Below are 21193 nucleotides of genomic sequence, written 5' to 3' on the forward strand. Positions count from 1 at the left end.
CTCTTGTTGTTTAGACCTAGTCTCAAATGAGTTAGCACATCACACAATAAATGATCAAGATCCTTATTGACTGGCACCGTCACTAATGCATTCAAATTTATTGAATAAATTAGGCCTAAACCTGTAAAGTACAGAGTACAGAAACAGCATTCACAATGATTTTCAATGATATTCTAATGTCTTGTGCTTGAAGAAATTACACAGATCTACATTAGCTATCCTTAACTGGTGCCCCAGCCTATTTGCCATTTTGAGGCACCTAGTACATATTTAAAGTAAACCACACTCAGGAAACCTCTGTGTTTCCACAATGGCATGGTCAAGAGCTCTCCTGTTGCTAGTCTGCCTATTTATCACTACCCTGGTCATGACAAATTCATATTGTACAGCTGAATCACAGGCAAATATCGGTATTAGTTTAGTTGTTCAAAAAAGGAATTATACTAAACAGAGGAAGTATGAGAGGCAGGGAATTAAGATTAAGTTAAGGTTATTTTTCAAACCAAATAGAACAAGCAAAAAACAAAGTCTTAAACAAACAAAGAGATAAAAAACAGGTCAAAAGAAATTGCCTCAGAATCAAGTTTCTTTCAATCAACATTTGGCATTTTCATTGTATTTTAAATCACTTTGTAATGCTCTGAAGTATGAGATTATCAGATTAAATCGATATTAATATTTGTATTTTTGTTTTTACTTTAGTAAAGTTTACTAGTGGTGTTGGCATGGTTGTTTAGAATGCAGCTAATAGTTATCACTTAACAACACTTGTGCTACCATATAAACCGTCTCCTGGTAGAGGTGGTTACTAGTTTTTTCAAAGTGGAGAGAAAATATTAAACAAACAAAAACGTTGTGATGTATTTCTTACATCAGATTTAATTTTCATGTCCACTTACTATAATCTACCACTGGCCTATGGCTACAGAATAAACCTTTTCAAAGTGATCAAAAGTCATGAATGACGTTTATTCTCAGAATTCTGTTCTGTGATAAAAAATAAAAAATAAGTATCAGGATTCACACAAACATGTCTGGGAGACAACTTCAGGGCTTGTGGACTTGTTATTCTGCCCTGAGCCTGGGATTCCTTGTAAAATTTCTCCTATCCTTCCCTCTGTAGATTTGATGATCAACATTTCAAGGGCATATGACATCACTTCTGGTCCATGGGCTCATGGATTCCCCCTTTTCACATTACAAATTTCATAACCAGAACCACCAGCAGTCTCCAGTCTAGTGAAGACGTTACTCACAATACATGTTAACTCATGTTTGTTTTTTCTGTTCTATAATATACAGGGGTTGTCGGAGCATGCTCTAATCCTTTATCTTTGATCTGTGTTTCTTTTACAAGGAATAGTCAAATTTAAAGAAAATGTTAGTAAAATGTTTCAAAATATAATTGTAATAATCAAGAGTAATATCCTGAAATTAAATATATAAGAATTCAATGAATGTCATATAGTCTGTTAGAAAGGCCATGATTGTGTCAGGCATCTATTTTGGAAAAAATGTTATGCATTTGATTTTGGAATTTCAGATCTTTCTCAGAAATTAATACATTATTTTCATTTGTCCTCAGGAAAAAATAAAAACAAAAGAAAAAACAATAAATTCAGAACTAATTAATTCCAAAATACCCTCTTATCTTTCTTTTACTTGATAGGTAAATCATGAAACAATCATTATTTTATTTTCATCTCCTCCCTAATAAAAAAACAGGGTATATGTGTGTGTTATGCTATGCTTAAACAAGTATGTCTCGATTAATTTCTTACTGTGATTAAGGGCCACTCCACTTTCTACCTCATGTGATGATTTTGAAATTGTATCAGTGCTACTACCTTTTTGGAGACAGCTCAATAAACCTTTTGTTTGCTGTCTGTGAAATCCGAATGCATAAAATACCTTCCATTTACTGTTTTTCCCATCTTCTTTGAAGTTAACCTCGTATTGAAGGTCATATGTTGGAAGCTGTGTTCTTTCCCAGCTAATATTGAGCAGTCCTGTTGCTTGAGTGATCTCTGCTTTAATATTAAAGGGAGGATGTGGCCTTACTGTTGAAAACCAAAAAAGCATAATTTCAATAAATCTTTTATATTAAATGGATAAACTAGATAAACAAAGCAATAATTTTATCAAAGCCTGCTCACCAACATCCATTGGAGTAACATAGGTTGGGTTTGATCTTACTATTCCCATGTTATGGTGAACTTCAATCCACATCATGTGGCAAAGAATCGGGTGAAGTGACTGAAATGTGCATTGATAAGATGAGTCAAGGGTAAGAGGACACTCCTCAACATTAAAACCTTTGATTTCCTCTTTTGAAACACATGAAACCAGTTTCCTTTAAAAATGAAAGGAAATAAATGTGAGAATACATATCTTTCTGGTTATGTCTCTAATGTTTATTAATTCTCTTACCATAAAATAATGATTTTTTTCTTGAGCTTGGGTAGGCAGTACATATTTAGTATAGCTATATTAGCTTTTAAGCACAAATATCTGTTGAAAATTTTCAGTTGTTAAAAACAAAGCAGACAATGTGAACCATTTAATTGATGTTCTCTATAAAGATTTAGCATAACATAATAACTACTGCAGTAAATTATTCCAAGAATGTAATACAGAACAAAATGAAAACATAATTTTGCTCAAATATACTGCGAATGATTTTGATTTTAAGGTAAATTCCTTACTTATATAGGAATTTTATTTTGCTTCCTGCAGGCAGTGGAGTTAGATGTGGGTTCCATTTGCAAATCATCTTTTTGACATTTTCATTGGTTTCACAGGAAATATCAAAGTTGGCATCTATAAAAGATACAATAAATTTACTACCATGCGTCCTAATGACCTCACTACTGTAGTTACAAAGCATGATTTTTGAAAATGATTAGAGACAGGTACTTGTTCTTACATGTATTAAGATACTGGTTTAAATTATACATTTCCTTTATTATAGAAGTTAAAAAGTGAAAAATAGCCTCTGAAGTGGTCCAATAGTTTTCCTGAGAGGACAAGATACAGTATGTGTACTTCTAGGTTCCATTATTCTTAATGTGTAATTTGTGTATTGCGCTCTTGAGTCTACATAGATTTTTGTATATGTTCAAATTTAGTATATGCTTGCTTAAATATATATTGCAAATCTCCTTAACACTGCATTTGAAAAACAATGACACAGAAGACATAACAAAGCTATGAATGTACTGTGACCTCTAAATTTCGGCATGAACCTGGCATGAATAAAATAAGTATGGGTATGTATGAAATGGACTAATATCCTATGTAGGTTTTATTCCTGTCTTGCACTTGATGTTAATTACGGTTCTCTGAGAAAATGTAATGTAAAGATTTCTTCCAATAATGGATATATCAGATTGACAACACAATGCTGTAAATTGCATATTTTGTATTAAAAAAACTCAGCACCATTACAATGGAAATGAAGTATCAACTCATTAAATACATAGTGGTCTTAAGAATCAAAGCTACTTTTAATAAAATTTAACAAAAAAAAAAAACAGTTCATAATAAAAAGCACTGAATATAGGACAATATTCTAAAATCTGCTTAATCAAATTTAGGTTTGGGGAGAGTGGAGCACTGGGTGGAAGACAGGAAACAGTGCTGGTTCAGGTGCTAATCCATTAATTACCCACTCACACACCGCACAGTCTCTTCGGGTGGAAAACCAGAAAACGCGGAAGAAAGCCCATAGAGCCATAGAGAGAACATGCAACTACCTACTGAGCCACCATGCTGCCCACATATCTAAGGACAAAAAGGTTATGAAAAATACCTATACCCAAAGTACCTACTAATGACATCTCTAAACTTGTTAAAAACTGGAAAGGTTTTGTGCAATTATCCCTCACTAGTGTTAATTTTGTGCAAGAGTCCATTTCAAATGTGAATAAATCTTTCCAATATCATTTTAGAATTACCTTTTATATACTTTAAAGAGTAACTAGCTGGTAAGAGCACCAGTAAGCTGACACAGGGCAGGGAAGTTCAGAATAAGGACACACTTTGATCAGGACAGGGCAACATGGTAGACCATGTTGTAAGACCCTATCAGGCACGGTGTTCTGGAATTTATTTTTCATTTTTTTGCAGTTTCTCCTTGGTCTCTAAAAAATTTTAGGGGTTTGCGTGTTTTAGAGAACAAGCAATCTGGGCATCACATTGGTTTTTGAATCGGTTGCATTTGTATTGGTGAATAAAAGTGAATACATTCTCCCACACCGCTGTCCTGACTTCCTGCTGTTTGGGACATGTTCACAGGTTGTCAGGTGACGTCTCCCAGAAGTTGCGACAAGCGACATCATCAGTGCATCAACTTATAGGCTACCAACATGGAATGTTTATCATCTAAGTCTGTGAATACAAACTAATACCTAGCATTTTTTTGTTTTAACATTTAAAAGAATATTTGCTATTACTGCATTAAGACTTGTTATGCTTATTTTGGACACATCTTTAACACCATCACCTGGGTTTATTATCTGGGGGTATCATCTTAATGCACTAAAATTGCTGAAGATTATATATATATATATTAAGTGCAAAATTTTTTTTTTTTTCCCTCTTTTAAAGACTATATTGGTAACAGATATCTCTATCTTTTAACCTTAAAGCGCCACTGCATGGGGGCTTGATGTGCTTTGGACGTGCTCTGTCTCTGGGTATGTCAGAGGACTGGGACTGCATGAAGTGGGTTTTAGCCTCACCTGGGGAGGCAAAAGGGAGGGTGGGGGTTTAAGGGGGGAAGAGAAAGAGAGCAGGCTTGATCTATACCTAATCTATCATCTCAATCTTTATAATTATAACTATCAACGTAATAATAAGCTGCATGGCAACAACTCTTGGGGGAATAGGAAATTAAGACCTAAACTATTTCACTTCCAGTTAAGACTATAAATGACATCAAAAACTCAGAATCAGTGTCTCCATGATGGGACAGTTAACTTCGTAAGCTGGAATGTTAAAGGCCTGAATCACGAATTAAAGAGAAAGAAAGTACTTTCTCACCTAACAGGTCTAAATGCTAAAATAGTATTTTTACAGGAAACCCACTTACTAAGTAAGGATCAGTTCCGGCTGCAAAAAGACTGGACTGGCCAAATGTTCCATTCTAGTTTTACAAAGAAAACTAGAGGGGTGGGAATTCTCATACATAGAACAGTACCATTTGTAGCATCAGATGTAGTATTGGATCCTGAAGGGAGATATGTGATGGTCATGGGAGACTTATCTAACTGTAAAATGATTTTGATAAATGTTTATGCACCTAATGTTGATGATAAGGAATTTATACAAAATTTATTTGCATCCATTCCCAATCTGAACACTCATAAACTTATAATGGCTGGGGACTTTAATTGTGTTCTAAATCCACTTTTAGATAAGACTTCCTCCACAGGGGGAAGGCAACTAACACCGCAAAGATAATTACAAAGTTTATAACTGATCACAACTTATCAGATCCCTGGAGGTTTTAAACCCAAATTCAAGAACATATTCTTTCTACTCACCAGTACATCATTGCTACTCAAGGATTGATTACTTCTTTATAGATAATAACTTCTTGCCTAAGATTAAATCTTGTAAATACGATGCTATTGTTATTTCAGACCATGCTCCGATGATCTTGGAGCTGAAATTACTAAGCCCCATACACTCACCCGCAGATGGCGCTCAATCCGCTTCTATTAGCTGACGAGAATTGTACTGAATTTATATCCAAACAAATTGAATTCTTTCTAGAGACAAATACATCCCCTGAGATCTCTGCAGGAATACTCTGGGAAACTCTTAAGGCCTTCTTAAGAGGACAGATTATCTCATATCTTTCCCACAGAAATAAATCCGAGCGAAGAAAGTAGCAGAGATAAAAGCGAAATTACTAAAATAGATGAAGAACATGCCAGACTACCAAGCGAGACTCTACATAAGAGGAGGCAGGCTCTACATTCAGAATTAAACCTCTTGACAACTAAAGAAACTGAACAACTAATTTACAAATCCAGACATCATTATTATGAACATGGAGAGAAGCTAATAAGCTTTTAGCAACAAATTCACAAGCAAGATGTATGCAACGCAATCTCGTAATTACTAACACAACGGAGATAAAATCATCGAACACAAAAATATAATGTACACTTTTAGAGACTACTATAAATCCCTATATACTACTGAGTTTAAAGAAGACAATATACAATCTAATGCATTTCTGGATAAATTACAGATACCACAAATTGACGCTTTTAGTGTGGAGGAACTCGATAAACCTCTGTCATTATCAGAATTACTGGATGCTATAAAGTCACTCCAAGGTGGAAAAGCAGCAGGCCCTGACGGCTACCCTGCAGAGTTTTACAAGAAATTCTCCGCTCAGCTAGCTCCCTCCTATTAGCAACATTTACAGAAGCCAGAGATAACCAATCTCTTCCACAAACCTTTCGCCAAGCACTAATCACTGTCTTTCCAAAACAAAATAAGGACTTATTACAATGTGCATCATACAGACCAATTTCACTTCTGAATAACGACGTTAAAATACTCTCTAAAATCATAGCTAGAAGGATGGAGAAAGTGCTCCCTCAGTAATATCACAAGACCAAACTGGATTTATTAGGGGCCGACACTTATCTTCAAATCTTGACGCCTGTTTAATGTAATATACTCACCAACTAAATCAAACACCCCAGAAATATTATTATCATTGGATGCAGAAAAAGCATTCGACATGATTGAATGGAAATACCTTTTACTATTTTGGAGAAGTTTGGGTTTGGCCCGAACATTTGTGCATGGATTAAATTACTGTATACTAACCCAGAAGCTTCAGTTTGCATCAATAACATTTGCTCAGACTACTTTAAACTAGAGCGTGGCACAAGACAAGGATGCCCTTTGTCACCACTGCTGTTTGCAATTGCCATTGAACCACTGGCAATACATTGTCGAAATACTGATCAGATAAAGGGGATTAGCAGAGAAGGACTGGAACAGAAAATCTCATTATATGCAGATGACACTGGTACTGTATATATCGGACCCAGAAAATTCTGTGCCTGCAGTCTTAGCAGCACTCACAGAATTTCAAAAGCTCTCTGGTCTCAGAATTAATCTGAATAAAAGTGTACTCTTTCCGTGAATTCTCAAGCATATAATATTAGATTAGACACCCTTCCTTTTATCATTGCAGAACAGTTTAAATACCTGGGGTAAACATCACAAGTAAACATAAAGCTCTTTATCAACAAAATTTATCGTCTGCATGGAAAAAATTAAACAAGACTTGCATAGATGGTCAACCCTTCATCTCACACTAGCTGGAAGAATTAACACTGTTAAGATGAATATTCTTCCTAAGCTCCTTTTTATTTCAAAACATACCAATATACATTAATAAATCGTTCTTTAAGCAATTAGATTCAACAATAACCTCATTTATTTGGAATTCTAAACATCCACGCATCAAAAGAGCGACCCTACAAAGACAAAAGGCAGAAGGCGGCATGGCTCTACCTAACTTCCAGTTTTATTACTGGGCGCAAATATACAGTCGATAAGAACCTGGACACAAATAGAAGAACATACACAGGCATGGACCGCAATAGAAGTAAAATCCTGCAGTACTTCTTTGTATTCCTTGCTCTGTGCTCCAATAAACACACGTTATCGGCAATACACTAATAACCCAATTGTGCTCCACTCACTTAGAATCTGGAACCAATGTAGAAAGCATTTTAAGACGGAGAAGCTTCTTTCTGTGGCACCCTGCAAAGAACCACCTCTTTCAACCTCACAAACATATGCAGTTTTAATATCTGGAAAAATTTGGAATTAACTTGCTTAGAGATCTTTATATAGACAACGTCTTTGCATCCTATGAACAATTACATTCCAAATTTAACATTCCAGCTACAAATTTCTTTCACTATCTTCAAATCAGGAACTTTGTTAAACAGAACCTTCCAGATTTTCCTCATCTTGCACCCTCATCCACGCTGGAAAAATATTGCTCAATTTCAAGGAGTTAGACTCCATCTCTACAATATATAAAATCCTTTTACAATCCCTTCCTTTCAAAGATCCAAGAGGACACTGGGAAAATGACCTCTCAATTAATATATCAGAAAAGGAGTGGAAAGTAGCAATGCAGAGAATTCACTCGAGCTCCATATGCGCAAAGCATACAATTATACAACTCAAAATTATATATCGAGCACATCTGTCTCGACTAAAACTCTCCAAAATGTTTCCAGGGCATGATCCAACCTGCGAACGTTGCAACCAAGCCCCAGCCTCACTGGGTCACATGTTCTGGGCCTGCACCAAATTAACATTATTCTGGACAAAAATTTTTAATTACCTCTCAGACAGCCTTGGACTCACAATCCCTCCTAACCCATTAACAGCTGTGTTTGGGGTTCTTCCAGAGGGTCTTAAAGTGGAGAAAGACAAACAAATTGTGATTGCATTCACTACACTGTTGGCACGCAGACTTATTCTGATAAACTGGAAGAACCCAAACTCTCCTCTTTTAAGTCAGTGGGAAACTGATGTGTTATATTATTTAAAATTGGAAAAAATCAAATACTCAGTTAGAGGATCTGTACAGACTTTTTTCAAAACATGGCAGGATCTAATCAGTAATATTTTAAAATAAGTTTATAAAGCACAGAGAATTTGTTGATTTAGGTATTTTTACAAGCCTTAAATTTTACACCGTTTGGCTTGCTCTCTCTCTCAAGGGTGGGGATCGATCTGTTCTTAGCATAATTCTTTTTTTGTAAAAACTTGATTGCTATGTATTGATTGTAATAAAATTAATAAATAAAAAAAAAAAAAAAAAAAAGAATATTTGAGTTTGAAGTCTTTTCTGCTCCTTGACTAAAATGTAAAATCTGACACTTTGGTTTTGCCTCTATTCATTATTTTACATTTCTGATATTCTCAAGATTCTCTACTTACAATTTTTCTCTCATGTGCCAGACTGTGCTACTAAATCCTCCTTACAGGTTTAAATAATGGCTGGTTATTTTTTACAATCCATTTTCTAATTCCACCTCTATTCAAAAACAACTGCTGCTCTGTGCAGTCAGCAAACAGACGGAGAGAGAGAGAGAAAAAAAAATGGTGGCTTGGGTTGAGTTTACATGCTATATGCCTTCAGGATGTGACAAGGCAGACAGGAACCAAAGAAAGGTCACACTATCCTTGCAAAATCTAACAAACCACCTGGATAGCAGGTGGCAGCACAGGGTCTAAATTGTGCCTGGTTGCTTTTCCAAGAGCAAGCTTAGGGCAGACCACCTGTACTCTGGCATCAAAAAGCGGGGGAGCAGAATGCTGTCTGTAACATGGTAGAGAGGATGGTTGTTACTCTTTTAAGAGAATATGCAACTAAGAAACTGCCTTGAAGGCACAGTTCTTTAAGACCATCTATAGCAGCAGGGGTATAAGTACATCAGGAACTACTGAGGGGGGTACTTATTGATGTGGAGACAAAAAGAAGAGCAACACAGGTAATAACAAAGGTCTGGAAAGAGTATAGGATTGAGAGGCTAGATTGGGAAATAGGCTCACTGGTGGGAGAAACAGAAAAGGGCCATGAGAAAAGGGGGCACAAAAGAGAGTACTTTTTGGTACTTGGTAGGTACTATGATTACCAGCAATGAAGCAAGTCCAAAAGGACAGGTGGAATAACGTTTTATCCAGGACATAAATGGCTTCCAGAAGGGTAATTCAGAATAACAGTTGTAAGGCAAGCTGTAGTCATTTAAAGTAGGAAAAGCAAACACTAAAACCAAAACTCGAATTCAGAAAACAGTGTTAAGACAAAATCATAAATCTAGCTAGTTAGACTTAAATTTAATTTCATTCATTTCATTTAATCTAGATCTTGATTTAATTGTATTTAGTTTTTCTAGGTAATGAAGGCACACTGCCATTTTTGTAATGGTGACCCATGTCACCCATTGAAGAACGACCCAGTCACATTGTAGCAGTGACCTTAAAAACCAACACCAATATGGTGCCACCCATTTATGTACTGCAGGAAATATCAACACTAGTAAATTAAACTGTTGCAAAATAGTGAAGGCTTAATTTATTAATACATATAAAAATAAATTATATTTAAAAAATAACTTAGAATGTTGACAGAAGGTGGGCAAAAGAGTGAGCTACCCCATTTATTTGACAGTGACATTAATGACTTGTGGGGCATGATCCAAGTTGAAATGACTCATTTATATTAAGCAAGTTGTAGATAAACAATTAAAAAGTATACACAGTCTATACCCAAGGCAAGCACACACTTTTGAGTGTCTAAAATTAGGTCATAAGCTAAAGAAGTTAAACTCATGCTAAAATTTAACACATTACAACGTGGTTTGAATAAAGACAAGAGTTTTATGGCCAGATATGACGATTTTTGGCATCTCTTGGACTGACACAGACAACCTGTCTACAGATCCACATTGTATGGAAAAACTCATCAGAAACTTCAAAAGACTTTGTTGGACAGTTATCTTATCCAAAGCTCTTGACTATACATTGTTCTCCTCTCTTGCTAAATGAATCTTAGCCTGAAGAGGTCTATTAATTTTTTACATTTAAGACGTCTCACTTAAAGGTTTGCCAATGTTGTATCTGTCCTGATGGTATCTATATAAACACAGGGAACTCTAGTCTCTGTATTACATCTTGCCTGAAGAAGGGGCCTGAGTTGCCTCGAAAGCTTGCATTTTGAAATCTTTTTTAGTTAGCCAATAAAAGGTGTAATTTCTCCCTACTTTCTCCTGTATCAATCTATGGCTAACATGGTACAACACTCTACTGCTTTAGTTAGCCAATAAAAGGTTTCATTTTACTTGACTTCTCACTACATTCATAATGTCTAACTCGGTACAACACCCTAGTATTACATACATTCCATGAACAATTTCTGATCTTGGTTTTCTTCTGCAACTCTGTTACAGAGTCAGCCACATTCATATAGGCTACAGTTTTCCAAATGAGCTTTCTATGACATTCATTAGGTCCATGTGATTCTAACAGAAAGTGATCCTCAATGATAAGCATCTCCCAAAATTACCCTAATTAAATTAAACACTTATGCTCCTTAGCTAAATGTCTGTAAAGTTAACCATGCAGTATTTGGGAATTTGGTTCTGACAGAATTGCACCCAGCTAACTGTACCAGAGTCCAAAAGTGCACACAGAAATATAGAATGTAGATTTGGGCAAACCATAGAAGAAAATGCAGACATGATAAAATTTCATAATTGCATAATCTCAAAAACCAGACTCCAAAAAATCAAAGGCAGGCGGTGACACATAAGGGGGTAGATACACGACTAAATAAAAAAAAAAAAAACACAAGAGGCACAAGGGCATAAACTCGAATCAAAGCAAGGACCAAAATATGAGACAAGGTAAGCTCTAGGTGGGTTTTTTGCAGAAGCCTGAAACACAATTCTTGTACAAACCACCATCTAAGCTTCACCAATTTATGTTCTCTGCCTCTTCATCACAAGACTGCTGTACAATAATCATTGAATGCAGACAGACATGGATGGGAGGGGCCCAGGGCTAAAGACATGCATTACATAAAATGCTACAAAGGAATACACATTTACTCTGTACTTCGTTTGTTTCTTTTGGGGTCTGTCATGACTTACCAATAGCATAAATTTCAGCATATCGGTAGTTGCAGTCTGAGTGTTCTTCATACTGCTCACAGCACTGTAGCAGGTCAAAGGTTTTAGGTTTTGAAGGTCTGATATTCACAAGAGTAATGGTGCTCACATGATCATCAACGACTGAATATAGCTGTTCAGGTATCTTCTCTGATGTGTTTAGCCACCATACAATTTTATTTTTCTTTAGATTTCTGTTGTTGAATATGCAGTTAACTGTTACATTGGATCCAGCTGTAGTGAGGACTTTGGGAGGGATATAAGTTACATCTGTAAAATAAGTGAAATAACATACAACTAATAAGTTTATTTTTTCAACTGCCTATTAGGACCAATCAGTCCAAAATGGCTTGACAAAAAACATACAAAATATGTTAAACTGTTAAATCCTTTAATATAGTGTCCAAAACACTTTTCTTTCACATTTTTGTCACAGATTTTGAATTATATGTAGGTTTAATTACATGTTTTTTGTAAGTGATCTACAACATTTTAAAAATATCATTAAAGGAAATGAAAATTTTACAACTTTTAACAAATTCTACAAAAATAAAAATAGATAAAAAGTATAAGGTCAATATTATGCGTAAACTACCTTAGAATTCACAGCTGTTGCAGTTTGCTTTGGTACACTTGATTTGGCACCATTCCTCCTTTGACTTTCTCGTCAAATTGATCTCTCATAGCTTAGCTACTTCTAAACCTCTGCTTGTGATGCCTGGGTTGTCCGCAACATTGATAGTTATGACCTAAGATAGACTGGGCCATGAGGCCACATACACACAGTAAGGGAAGGTACAAACAGTGGTTTGTGCTTTAATTTTAAAATTATTTAATTATTTTTCAAAGTGCAGTGCTCCTTCAATAAATAAATGTTCTTGTGGGGGTTAAAATCAACAAGAAATAAATAATCCATAAATATGTTAAAACCCATAGATTAAAACACATTAAAAAAAAAAAACACAAGCCATGGTATATCCTTCTATAACTGAAGTCTCTCCTGCTCACCCTCTATGGTCTGTTCAGCGAGGGGAGATGTCCTTTGGAAAGCACAGACAAACTTTTTTAGCTGTGACTAAAGAGGTAAATCTACATTTATGTGGCTTCAAGTCCACTTCTTTAGTTGTTAGACTACAATGCATAAAATTTATACTGTATACTGTACAGTCAAAAAAAATTCACACCATATGTAAAGTCAACAATTTCTCAAATTATCCTCTCAAAATTTGCAAAATACCTCTACACAAGTTGACAAAGAAGTGTTAACACTATTTATTAAAAATAATAGTCAGGCCCACAAATTCAGTCTGGAAGAAAGGAACAAATAAGAATCACTATGGGTTAAATTAATCAGGAAAAAAAAACACTAGAGATTGGGTTACTGGAGTCTAAAACAGGTGGACAAATTCTAAAATTGTGGGCAATAGCATATTATTTAATGAAATAATATATGTGATTAAAGAAGACATAGTGATCATGGTAATTTTAACTTTCCAAACATAGGGAAGACCCTATCCTAAATACAAAAGAGAAAATGGAAATATTACTAACAGAAACCCAGTTTGTTTAAACTGAAGATGGAGACGTCTGTCTACAGCACACCTTTTTGAATAGTAAAGACAGAGCAATAAAAACTGAAGTCATTGATACTTTAAGCATCAGAAATCACAACATAGTAAAATGTGTCATGTTTCATCTATATCACTCTCATATCGCTGAACTGACTCCTTTATCTTCATTAAACATACCACTTAAATTTCAGAGCTTCCATGCTTTCTTCAAAAACCTTTATATACTGTACTTTTACACTACATCATTATGGTATAACTTTATTCAGAATTTTACCCTCTGAAGGGAGCAGAACCTCCTGAGAACGTTTGTGAAAGTTAGTGATTTCTGGAAACAAAAATATTTAATTGTTGAAAGCCCTGTTCAAGCTGCAATTTATTATCATATGCACACAGTACAGTGATTTTTTTTCATATTAAAACTTTAGGACTAAGTGTAAGTTATTCTTGTAATAACTCTGACCAGCAGAGTAAGTGTTATTTTATAGCCAAGGATCACTCCCTATGAGTAGTATTATTTTCTATTTGATTATGGCATTTCCGTTAATTATTTAATATTAATGTAGAGTTCCTACACTTCTTGTATTTTCTGGTTGGAATTCCAATTCAGCCTTTATATGTGAGACTAGGCAGTTGGCCCTTTAATGGATTATTATGTGTTGTTGGAAATATTGTTGTATCATTTTTTTGTGGTTCTGGGACGTTTGCTTCTCTTTTTCTGGACAGCATTTTATTGAATTATGTATTGGGATATGTTAGTTTTGGTTTACTCTTTTAGGCAAAACCCATTTGCCTTAATTTTGCCCTTTATTTGCTAAATTGAATACATTTTTAATTTATAGAGATACTTTTGTTTTGCAGTGTCTTATAAAACCAGCCTTGATGGTCCTTCTCCCTTGAAAGGTATTTTTCCATTCTTTGAAGGTTAAAAGTATTTTGAACTTTAAAATGCAGGACACACTCTTACGCATGTGGTATAAGAGGTTTAGCTGCCTGGGGTGATGCTGTATCTGGGCAGGATAATAAGACTTCAATGTCCAAGGATTATTGTAAGAAGGAGAAAAATAACCAGGAGTTGATTATGTGAGCCAGATGTTATACAATTATATATTTCTTGTGTGCTAGTTTCACCTAGGTTTGCCAAGCTTTACTGACTTGATTCAAATAATCGACTTCATTCAGTTCATACTGAACAGTAGCAGCGAGTGCATTCAATTTGCTCCTCCTTTCTCAAATGCTTAATTTCTGTCACCACATTAATCATCTTGGGGTCACTCATGATCCCTCAGTATGCAATAAGAGGAATATTGTGAGAAGGAGAAAAATAACCAGAACATGACTACATGAGCTTAAAAACATTCAACGAGAGTAAACTAGTCAGACCTTTAAGAGGCAAAATGATAAGGCAAACAAAACAAATGAGTTCATTAAAATGAAATGAGACCTAGCACTAGGGCCTGCTTGTTGGAAAGCTAACTAACATTAGTATTGTTTTTATTGAATTTTATCCAACTGAAGGATGAGACATATTAAAACTGTTGCCCTAATTATACCTTCACATCCTGTGATGTAACAGGCGAGAAAAATGCGGTCACGTGACAGCTACTAATGCATCATATAAACAAAGAATGAGATGGAAAAGTAAAATATAAAACTTTCCCAAAGAAAATTTAAAAGAAAACCTTTAACATAGTGTGCATAATTTACAACTATAAAATAGACAGATAAAACAATATACATAAATATTGCATTAACTACTACATTAGGCTAGTGAAGGTCACACCTCTTTTTGTTTGTGACATGTTTGTGACACCGTTATACAACAGTAAGAAAAATGTCTCAGAATGCAGGAGAGAACTGTACTTTCTCCATAACATAAAGGATAAATTGACAGCTATGCTGATAAACTGTAATAAATGACTGGTTATTGTCACTAGATTATTGACATATTAAGTTATATAAAAAGTTTTAACATAAATTAGGAATGTTGGAATCCTTTCCTGATGGCATTGGGCAGAAAGCAGGAACCAAACCCTGACAGGGCACCAGTCCATCAAAAGCCACACACTTATCCACAAGGGGTCCATTTGGAACTGTCAATTGACCTTACACACCTTTTGAGTGTTGGAGAGCAATAAAAATGAAGTACTTAGAGAAATATTAATTTAGACGTAAGATGAAAATGAAAGGTACACATGGTGAGCAGTAAATATAATTAAAAGATCACTGTGATTTATACTTTGTATGTTTATGCTATGGGCGGCACGGTGGCGCAGTGGGTAGCACTGCTGCCTCGCACTTAGGAGACCCAGGTTCATTTCACGGGTCCTCCCTGCATGGAGTTTGCATGTTCTCCCCGTGTCTGCGTGGGTTTCCTCCGGGCACTCCGGTTTCCTCCCACAGTCCAAAGGTTAGGTGCATTGGCGATTCTAAATTGTCTCTAGTGTGTGGGTGTTTGTGTGTGTGTGCGCCCTGAGGTGGGCTGGCGCCCTGTACAAGGTTTGTTTCCTGCCTTGCGCCCTGTGTTGGCTGGGATTGGCTCCAGCAGACCCCCATGACCCTGTAGTTAGGATATAGCGGGTTGGATAATGGATGGATGGATGTTTATGCTATGTTATATATATATAGATCAAGCATGTCTTTTAAACGGAAGGATTTCAAATATACACTGGGAAAGGATTTGAATAGACACAGTCATTCACTGATTTTCCTTTTGTGGCCTCACGCAGGATGAGCTGATGCTGGAGGAAGACATCTAACTTATTCTATTGCACAGCTGACAAAAAAGCACCAGTGGCAAAGAAAGTCTGGGCCAGCACCTCATGAAGGCATATCTCCTCAGACACGGCTTGCCTATTTCTTTGTGGCACTTTAAATTATTTTAGGATGATTTTTTTGTTTAACTTAAGCATTCAGTGGCTCAAAAGACAGATGAAAATCCAATACAAGATCTTTTATATAATTAAGTGTTTCCATGAATATTCTGGGTACAGAGAAAAGAAGGTTCATTTACAGCTCCGTGAACAACAATGCACTTTACAAAATATAGTAATTGGCTATGTGATCAAACTCACTATGGAATGCAGCAAAGTCTCAGTCAGTATTGATTTGTTTATAAATTTAAAAGGTATTCAGATGTTTCTGTGGAGCTAAAGTATTTGAAAACAAGAACAGGATTTAGAAACTAAAATTCTGCCAGCTTTACCAAAGTATATATTAAAGGAAAGACTTTTTCTACTTCAAGTCCTTATTTGTGAAATCATATGCTCATGAACTAATGTTATATTTTATAACAAAAATTGCTTTTTTGGTGTACTATACATACATTTGGAGACGTTTCTGAAAATTGATAGATTCAATTTGACTATGATTCCGTGTAATAATCCTTTTAAATAATGTCACTGTATTCTAATTTCTACACTTTCTGAAAGTGAATATATTAATCATATGTTACAATCTTAGGAAAAACTGTTAATAGCTTTAGAATAACAACATAGCAGGAACTATATTTATGGTGTAACAGTCAGGTATATTTACTTTACTGTTTGAAAAGTGTAGTACTGTATTTTTAATTTTTGCTTACTTCAAAGACAGAGTCACATTTATAGTAAGTATTTTTGTAACAATGAACAATACTCAAAAGAAAAACTGATACTTGAAAGTAATTCCATGTATTAGTAGAATAAACATATCATTTTAGTAGTATTTTACAATATCGCTTAGTTAGAAAATAAGCACATACAGGCTTGTGGTGGCTGAAACAGCTTTCCCTGACACCAGATTCAGACTATTGTTAGTTGTTGGTTAAATATGGTCTATGGCTAATTGTAGTGTGTAATTCTTAAACATAAAGAAGGTACCGTCTTATTTAGAGTTGAAATCTATATTAAAGTCTGCCTGCTTGTGTGACCTCTCTGACATGTAATTAAATTGTATTAGGGATCTGTTTTATTATCAGGAGCGGCTGTCGTACATACAAAAAGGGAAAATATAGAAGTTGAAAAAAAAACTCTCTCAAGGAACAGAATATTCTCACAAAATATTTCTCTGGTTAAAGGCACATGGTTTTTGAAATTTGCTTTTCAAGTAAGTTTTTGCAATTGCATTCTATTTGACATATCTAAATGAAAATGAAACTTTACTATCAAATTTGCTTGAAGAATAAGTGTACCAAATTCTAATGAAACGAGGTCACTAAGAGTAGAGTTGTTCCATATGGCCAGACCAACAGACAGACATGACGACAAAAATAATGTTTTCACATTTATGAGAATGCCATCTTGTTCCAATATCTAGCCTGTTTGCATTATGTTTTCTCATGTCACTTCAGAAAGTAGGTGACTAAAGTCTAAAATGGTAGGTGCTTTTTTATTCTTTCACACTTTTGCAATGTGTATACATAACAGAAGTATTTTAAAGTTATTTGTGCTGCTTTGGACATGTCAGTGAGGGTATTTAACAAAAGAGAGAAACTTTGTTGATTAACAAATACCATGTTTACAATGAGGGTGGCGCAGTGGAAGCGCTGCTGCCTTGCAGTTAGGAGACCCAGGTTCGCTTCCCGGGTCCTCCCTAAGTGGAGTTTGCATGTTCTCCCCGTGTCTGTGTGGGTTTCCACCAGGCACTCCGGTTTCCTCCCACAGTCCAAAGACATGCAGGTTAGATGGATTGGCGATTCTAAATTGGGCTTGGTGTGTGTCCTGTGGTGTGTCCTGGGATTGGTTCCTGCCTTGTTGGCTGGGATTGGCTCCAGCAGACCCCCATAACCCTGTGTTCAGATTCAGCGGGTTGGAAAATGGATGGATGTTTACAAAGAGAAGATGGCTGGAAGAATGAAGGAGCACAACACATTGTAGTTTGTGGATCTTTTCTTTATTGTGTTTCCTTGCTTTGAGAATTTACTGCCCAAAAAGGTCAGTGTGAAAACCCTGTTCATATGTAAGGTACTTTTTCTTTAAGAACAATCTTTCTAATGTTTCCAGTCTTCGACTTTTAGGTTAGTTGGGATATTGATACACTAAGAACTTAAGACACAAATAAGGAGACCATTCAGTCTGCTAACCTTGTTTGGTTGGTTAATAGTTAAGCTTTCTTATTATGGAGCTCATAGCCCATTTTCTTCTATTTTATAGAGTAATTAAATCTGATTCAAGGGTGAAGGGGGGCTACAGCTATGCTGCCAACATCAGACACAAAGTAGGAACCAACCCTTAGTAGGACAGCACTCCATTGCATATGAAAGTTTAGAATCATCAAATAATCCAATAACCATATTTTTAGAATGTGGTAGGAAAATTAGAGTGTTTGCAGTAAAACACATACAATATATACACAGAAAGAATGTGCAAGCTTCAACACATTCAATACATGGGATTTGAACCTAAAACACTCAATAAATGAGGCAGCAATAATAGCTACTGAACCACCATAAAAGATAATGGTTTTCTTAAATATACATCACACGTGAGTGATGTTTTGCTGAAACTGAAACTATGCAGGAGATATCTTTTACATCTTTCTCAGAGGCTATCTAAATAACTAAATATACCTTATTTTTCCCACAATTTGAAAATACAAAAGGAGCAAGATAAAATAACTAATCATCTTTGTCTTGAAGTTTGATGAAGAACACACTCAATTGCCTACCAAAGTTCTCTGTAAAAATACTAATGTTCCACAGTCCAAGTTCTACACCACCACAACAGATAATGAACACCTACTATTTACAGTACATTGTGTCATTTAAACTATGAATAAGGTATTAGAACATAAACAAAAATACTACATTTGGAATACTATGCAGGTCCAGAAACTACTGTAGATGCCTTAGTGGATGAACAGCCGTCCAAACTGGGATGGAATGTGATGCCTTACCTGGCCATGGATGGAACACATGGAGGTGTAGCCTGGCTGGAATAGTTCCCAGTTCTAATCCTAGGTGGAGAGAAGGAATAATGGATGGACTTAAAGGGGTGTAGGTATCATGAACAATTCATCCCACAGCACAACAGGCAGTGTTCCTCTGGCTTGGTCACAGTTTGGATGCTTGTGGGATTTGCCAGGGACTTGTAATTCAAAAGGGCAGCTCTGTCGGTGTTCCTGGGTGGCACCAGGGTGCTCTGGTGTAGAGGTCCTGTCTGTTTTGTCGAGCTTCTATGTGATCCGGAAGTGCTTCACCATTGTATTGCCATAGTACTGGAAGTACTCCTAGATCCAACATAAAAGGTTGCGCATCACCACAGCCAGAGGTGGGAGGAAGAGGACTACTCTCACAAAGAAGGAGTGGGTGGAGATGGGAAAGTACTATTTATGGTGTATTGTGTTGGACTTTCAAGGTATTGTTATTTAATATAAATTTACACTATTTTACAGTGGAACTGTGTCTGAGGTAGTTGTGTCTAAAGGTCTGTTGGTGGCACCCCGTATTGCTGCGTTTCTCAACCTTTAAGTATTTGTGACCTGAGTTTTCATAACAATTTTAACTGCGCCCCCCTAACGTTTTTTTGAAGGAGCCCACTAATACCAATTTGTTCTTTTTTTAATTAATGATATATCATAGATGCATATTTTATTATACCTACTTAACTTTTATCGACATTTATCTAACTCTATTTTTCTAGTAACAGAATGTAGTTTAAGTTAATTTCTTTTGGTTTCAATAGATGTATTTTTCATATTTTCGATTCTTGTTTTCTTTTTTTCACATCTTTTTCTGTGACCTCATGAACTTTTACTTAACGGCATACCTCTTGTTTTCAATTTTAAAAAATGATTAAATGAACCTCAAGAGAATTATTTAAATAAATAAAAGGTTGTTATGTTACCTGACTATTACTGAGGGGTATTAGAACACAACTCTTAAATAAATTTGTTATATATATTTTTTATTATAATATTAATTACTATAGTAACATCTATGGTGTTATGGGTCAAATTTGACCCATATATATTTATTTCAAAGAAAAAGGCAAAAAAGTATTTTCAAAAATAACTTTAATATAAATGGAAAGCTAAACAAGTAAATCTCAAAATGTGGATTTGCAAGGTCAAACAAACAACAAACAATCAAGCAAATCAAACCAATAGAAATGAGGCACTAGTTCCAAAAAACGTCTTTGTGTGCAAGAACATGCATGTGCATTTAGATGCATGTGTGGCAATAAGTGACACTTTTAGTGTGTTCTTAGCAAATATATTTTTTGCAGTAGAAGCAGAGTACGTTCGTCTTTCTGTCTTTATGTCTAGGGCAGACCTGACAAATTTTTCTTTTAGAATCAGGTGGCCTCAGTGGGGTTGTGGCTGTGGCTGTGTAGGTTGATGTTGAGGAAGTGCTGGCTGAAGAGGATGCTGGCACTGATGCTCTTTGTGTTGCTGATAGTGTGGAAGGAGTGCTACGTGAACTCTGCAGCTGTCTGACCAAGGCTGCAGCGGCTGGTTCCCAGGGCACCCGTTCCCTTCGCTCAATGTGTGCCTTGACAAGGGAACTTCCTAACTCCTCAAGAAACATTCTCCGCTTGTTTTTTCTGGTTGAGTTCCACCCTAGGTGAATATGGGTCCACTACACAAATGCATTGTATTCAGACATGTCTAGAATGTTATAAAACACAACCATTGGCCATCTCCTGGTCATTCTCTGGCAAGTGTAGGTGGTCAGCTTGTCCAGGTTGTCCACTCCACCTTTGTTTTTATTATAGTCCAAGATAATTATGGGCTTTTTGTCACTTGCTGATAACACAGCTGCGTCTTTGTGAAAAGTGGACATAAGTATCACACTCCGGTGTTTTATTGGACAATATAAAACAACCGTGGTGGTGTCTGTAAAAGCAAATTTTGAAGAAAGTGGAGCCCTGTCCTTCACCGGCAAAATTTCGGCAGGCAGCTCAGGTTTATTTTTTT

General features: G+C 35.8%; 1 protein-coding gene across 5 annotated transcripts in view; it reads right to left on the bottom strand.

Annotated features, from left to right (window-relative positions):
- lepr (leptin receptor) overlaps positions 1-21193 on the bottom strand; it is a 275136-nt gene that overhangs the window by 80244 nt on the left and 173699 nt on the right. For 4 of the 5 annotated variants that reach the window (XM_039735320.1, XM_039735323.1, XM_039735319.1 and 1 more), the window contains 5 exons: positions 19172-19231; positions 11712-11999; positions 2706-2820; positions 2157-2353; positions 1912-2060 (listed from right to left, as the gene is read on the bottom strand). In XM_039735320.1, the coding sequence (XP_039591254.1) occupies positions 1912-2060; positions 2157-2353; positions 2706-2820; positions 11712-11999; positions 19172-19231 (809 nt within the window). The remainder of the gene's footprint in view (positions 1-1911; positions 2061-2156; positions 2354-2705; positions 2821-11711; positions 12000-19171; positions 19232-21193) is intronic. The other variant, XM_039735322.1, reaches the window with a different exon arrangement.

The sequence above is a fragment of the Polypterus senegalus genome, chromosome 14 (genome assembly GCF_016835505.1).
Source record: "Polypterus senegalus isolate Bchr_013 chromosome 14, ASM1683550v1, whole genome shotgun sequence".
NCBI classification, from domain to species: Eukaryota; Metazoa; Chordata; class Cladistia; order Polypteriformes; family Polypteridae; genus Polypterus; species Polypterus senegalus.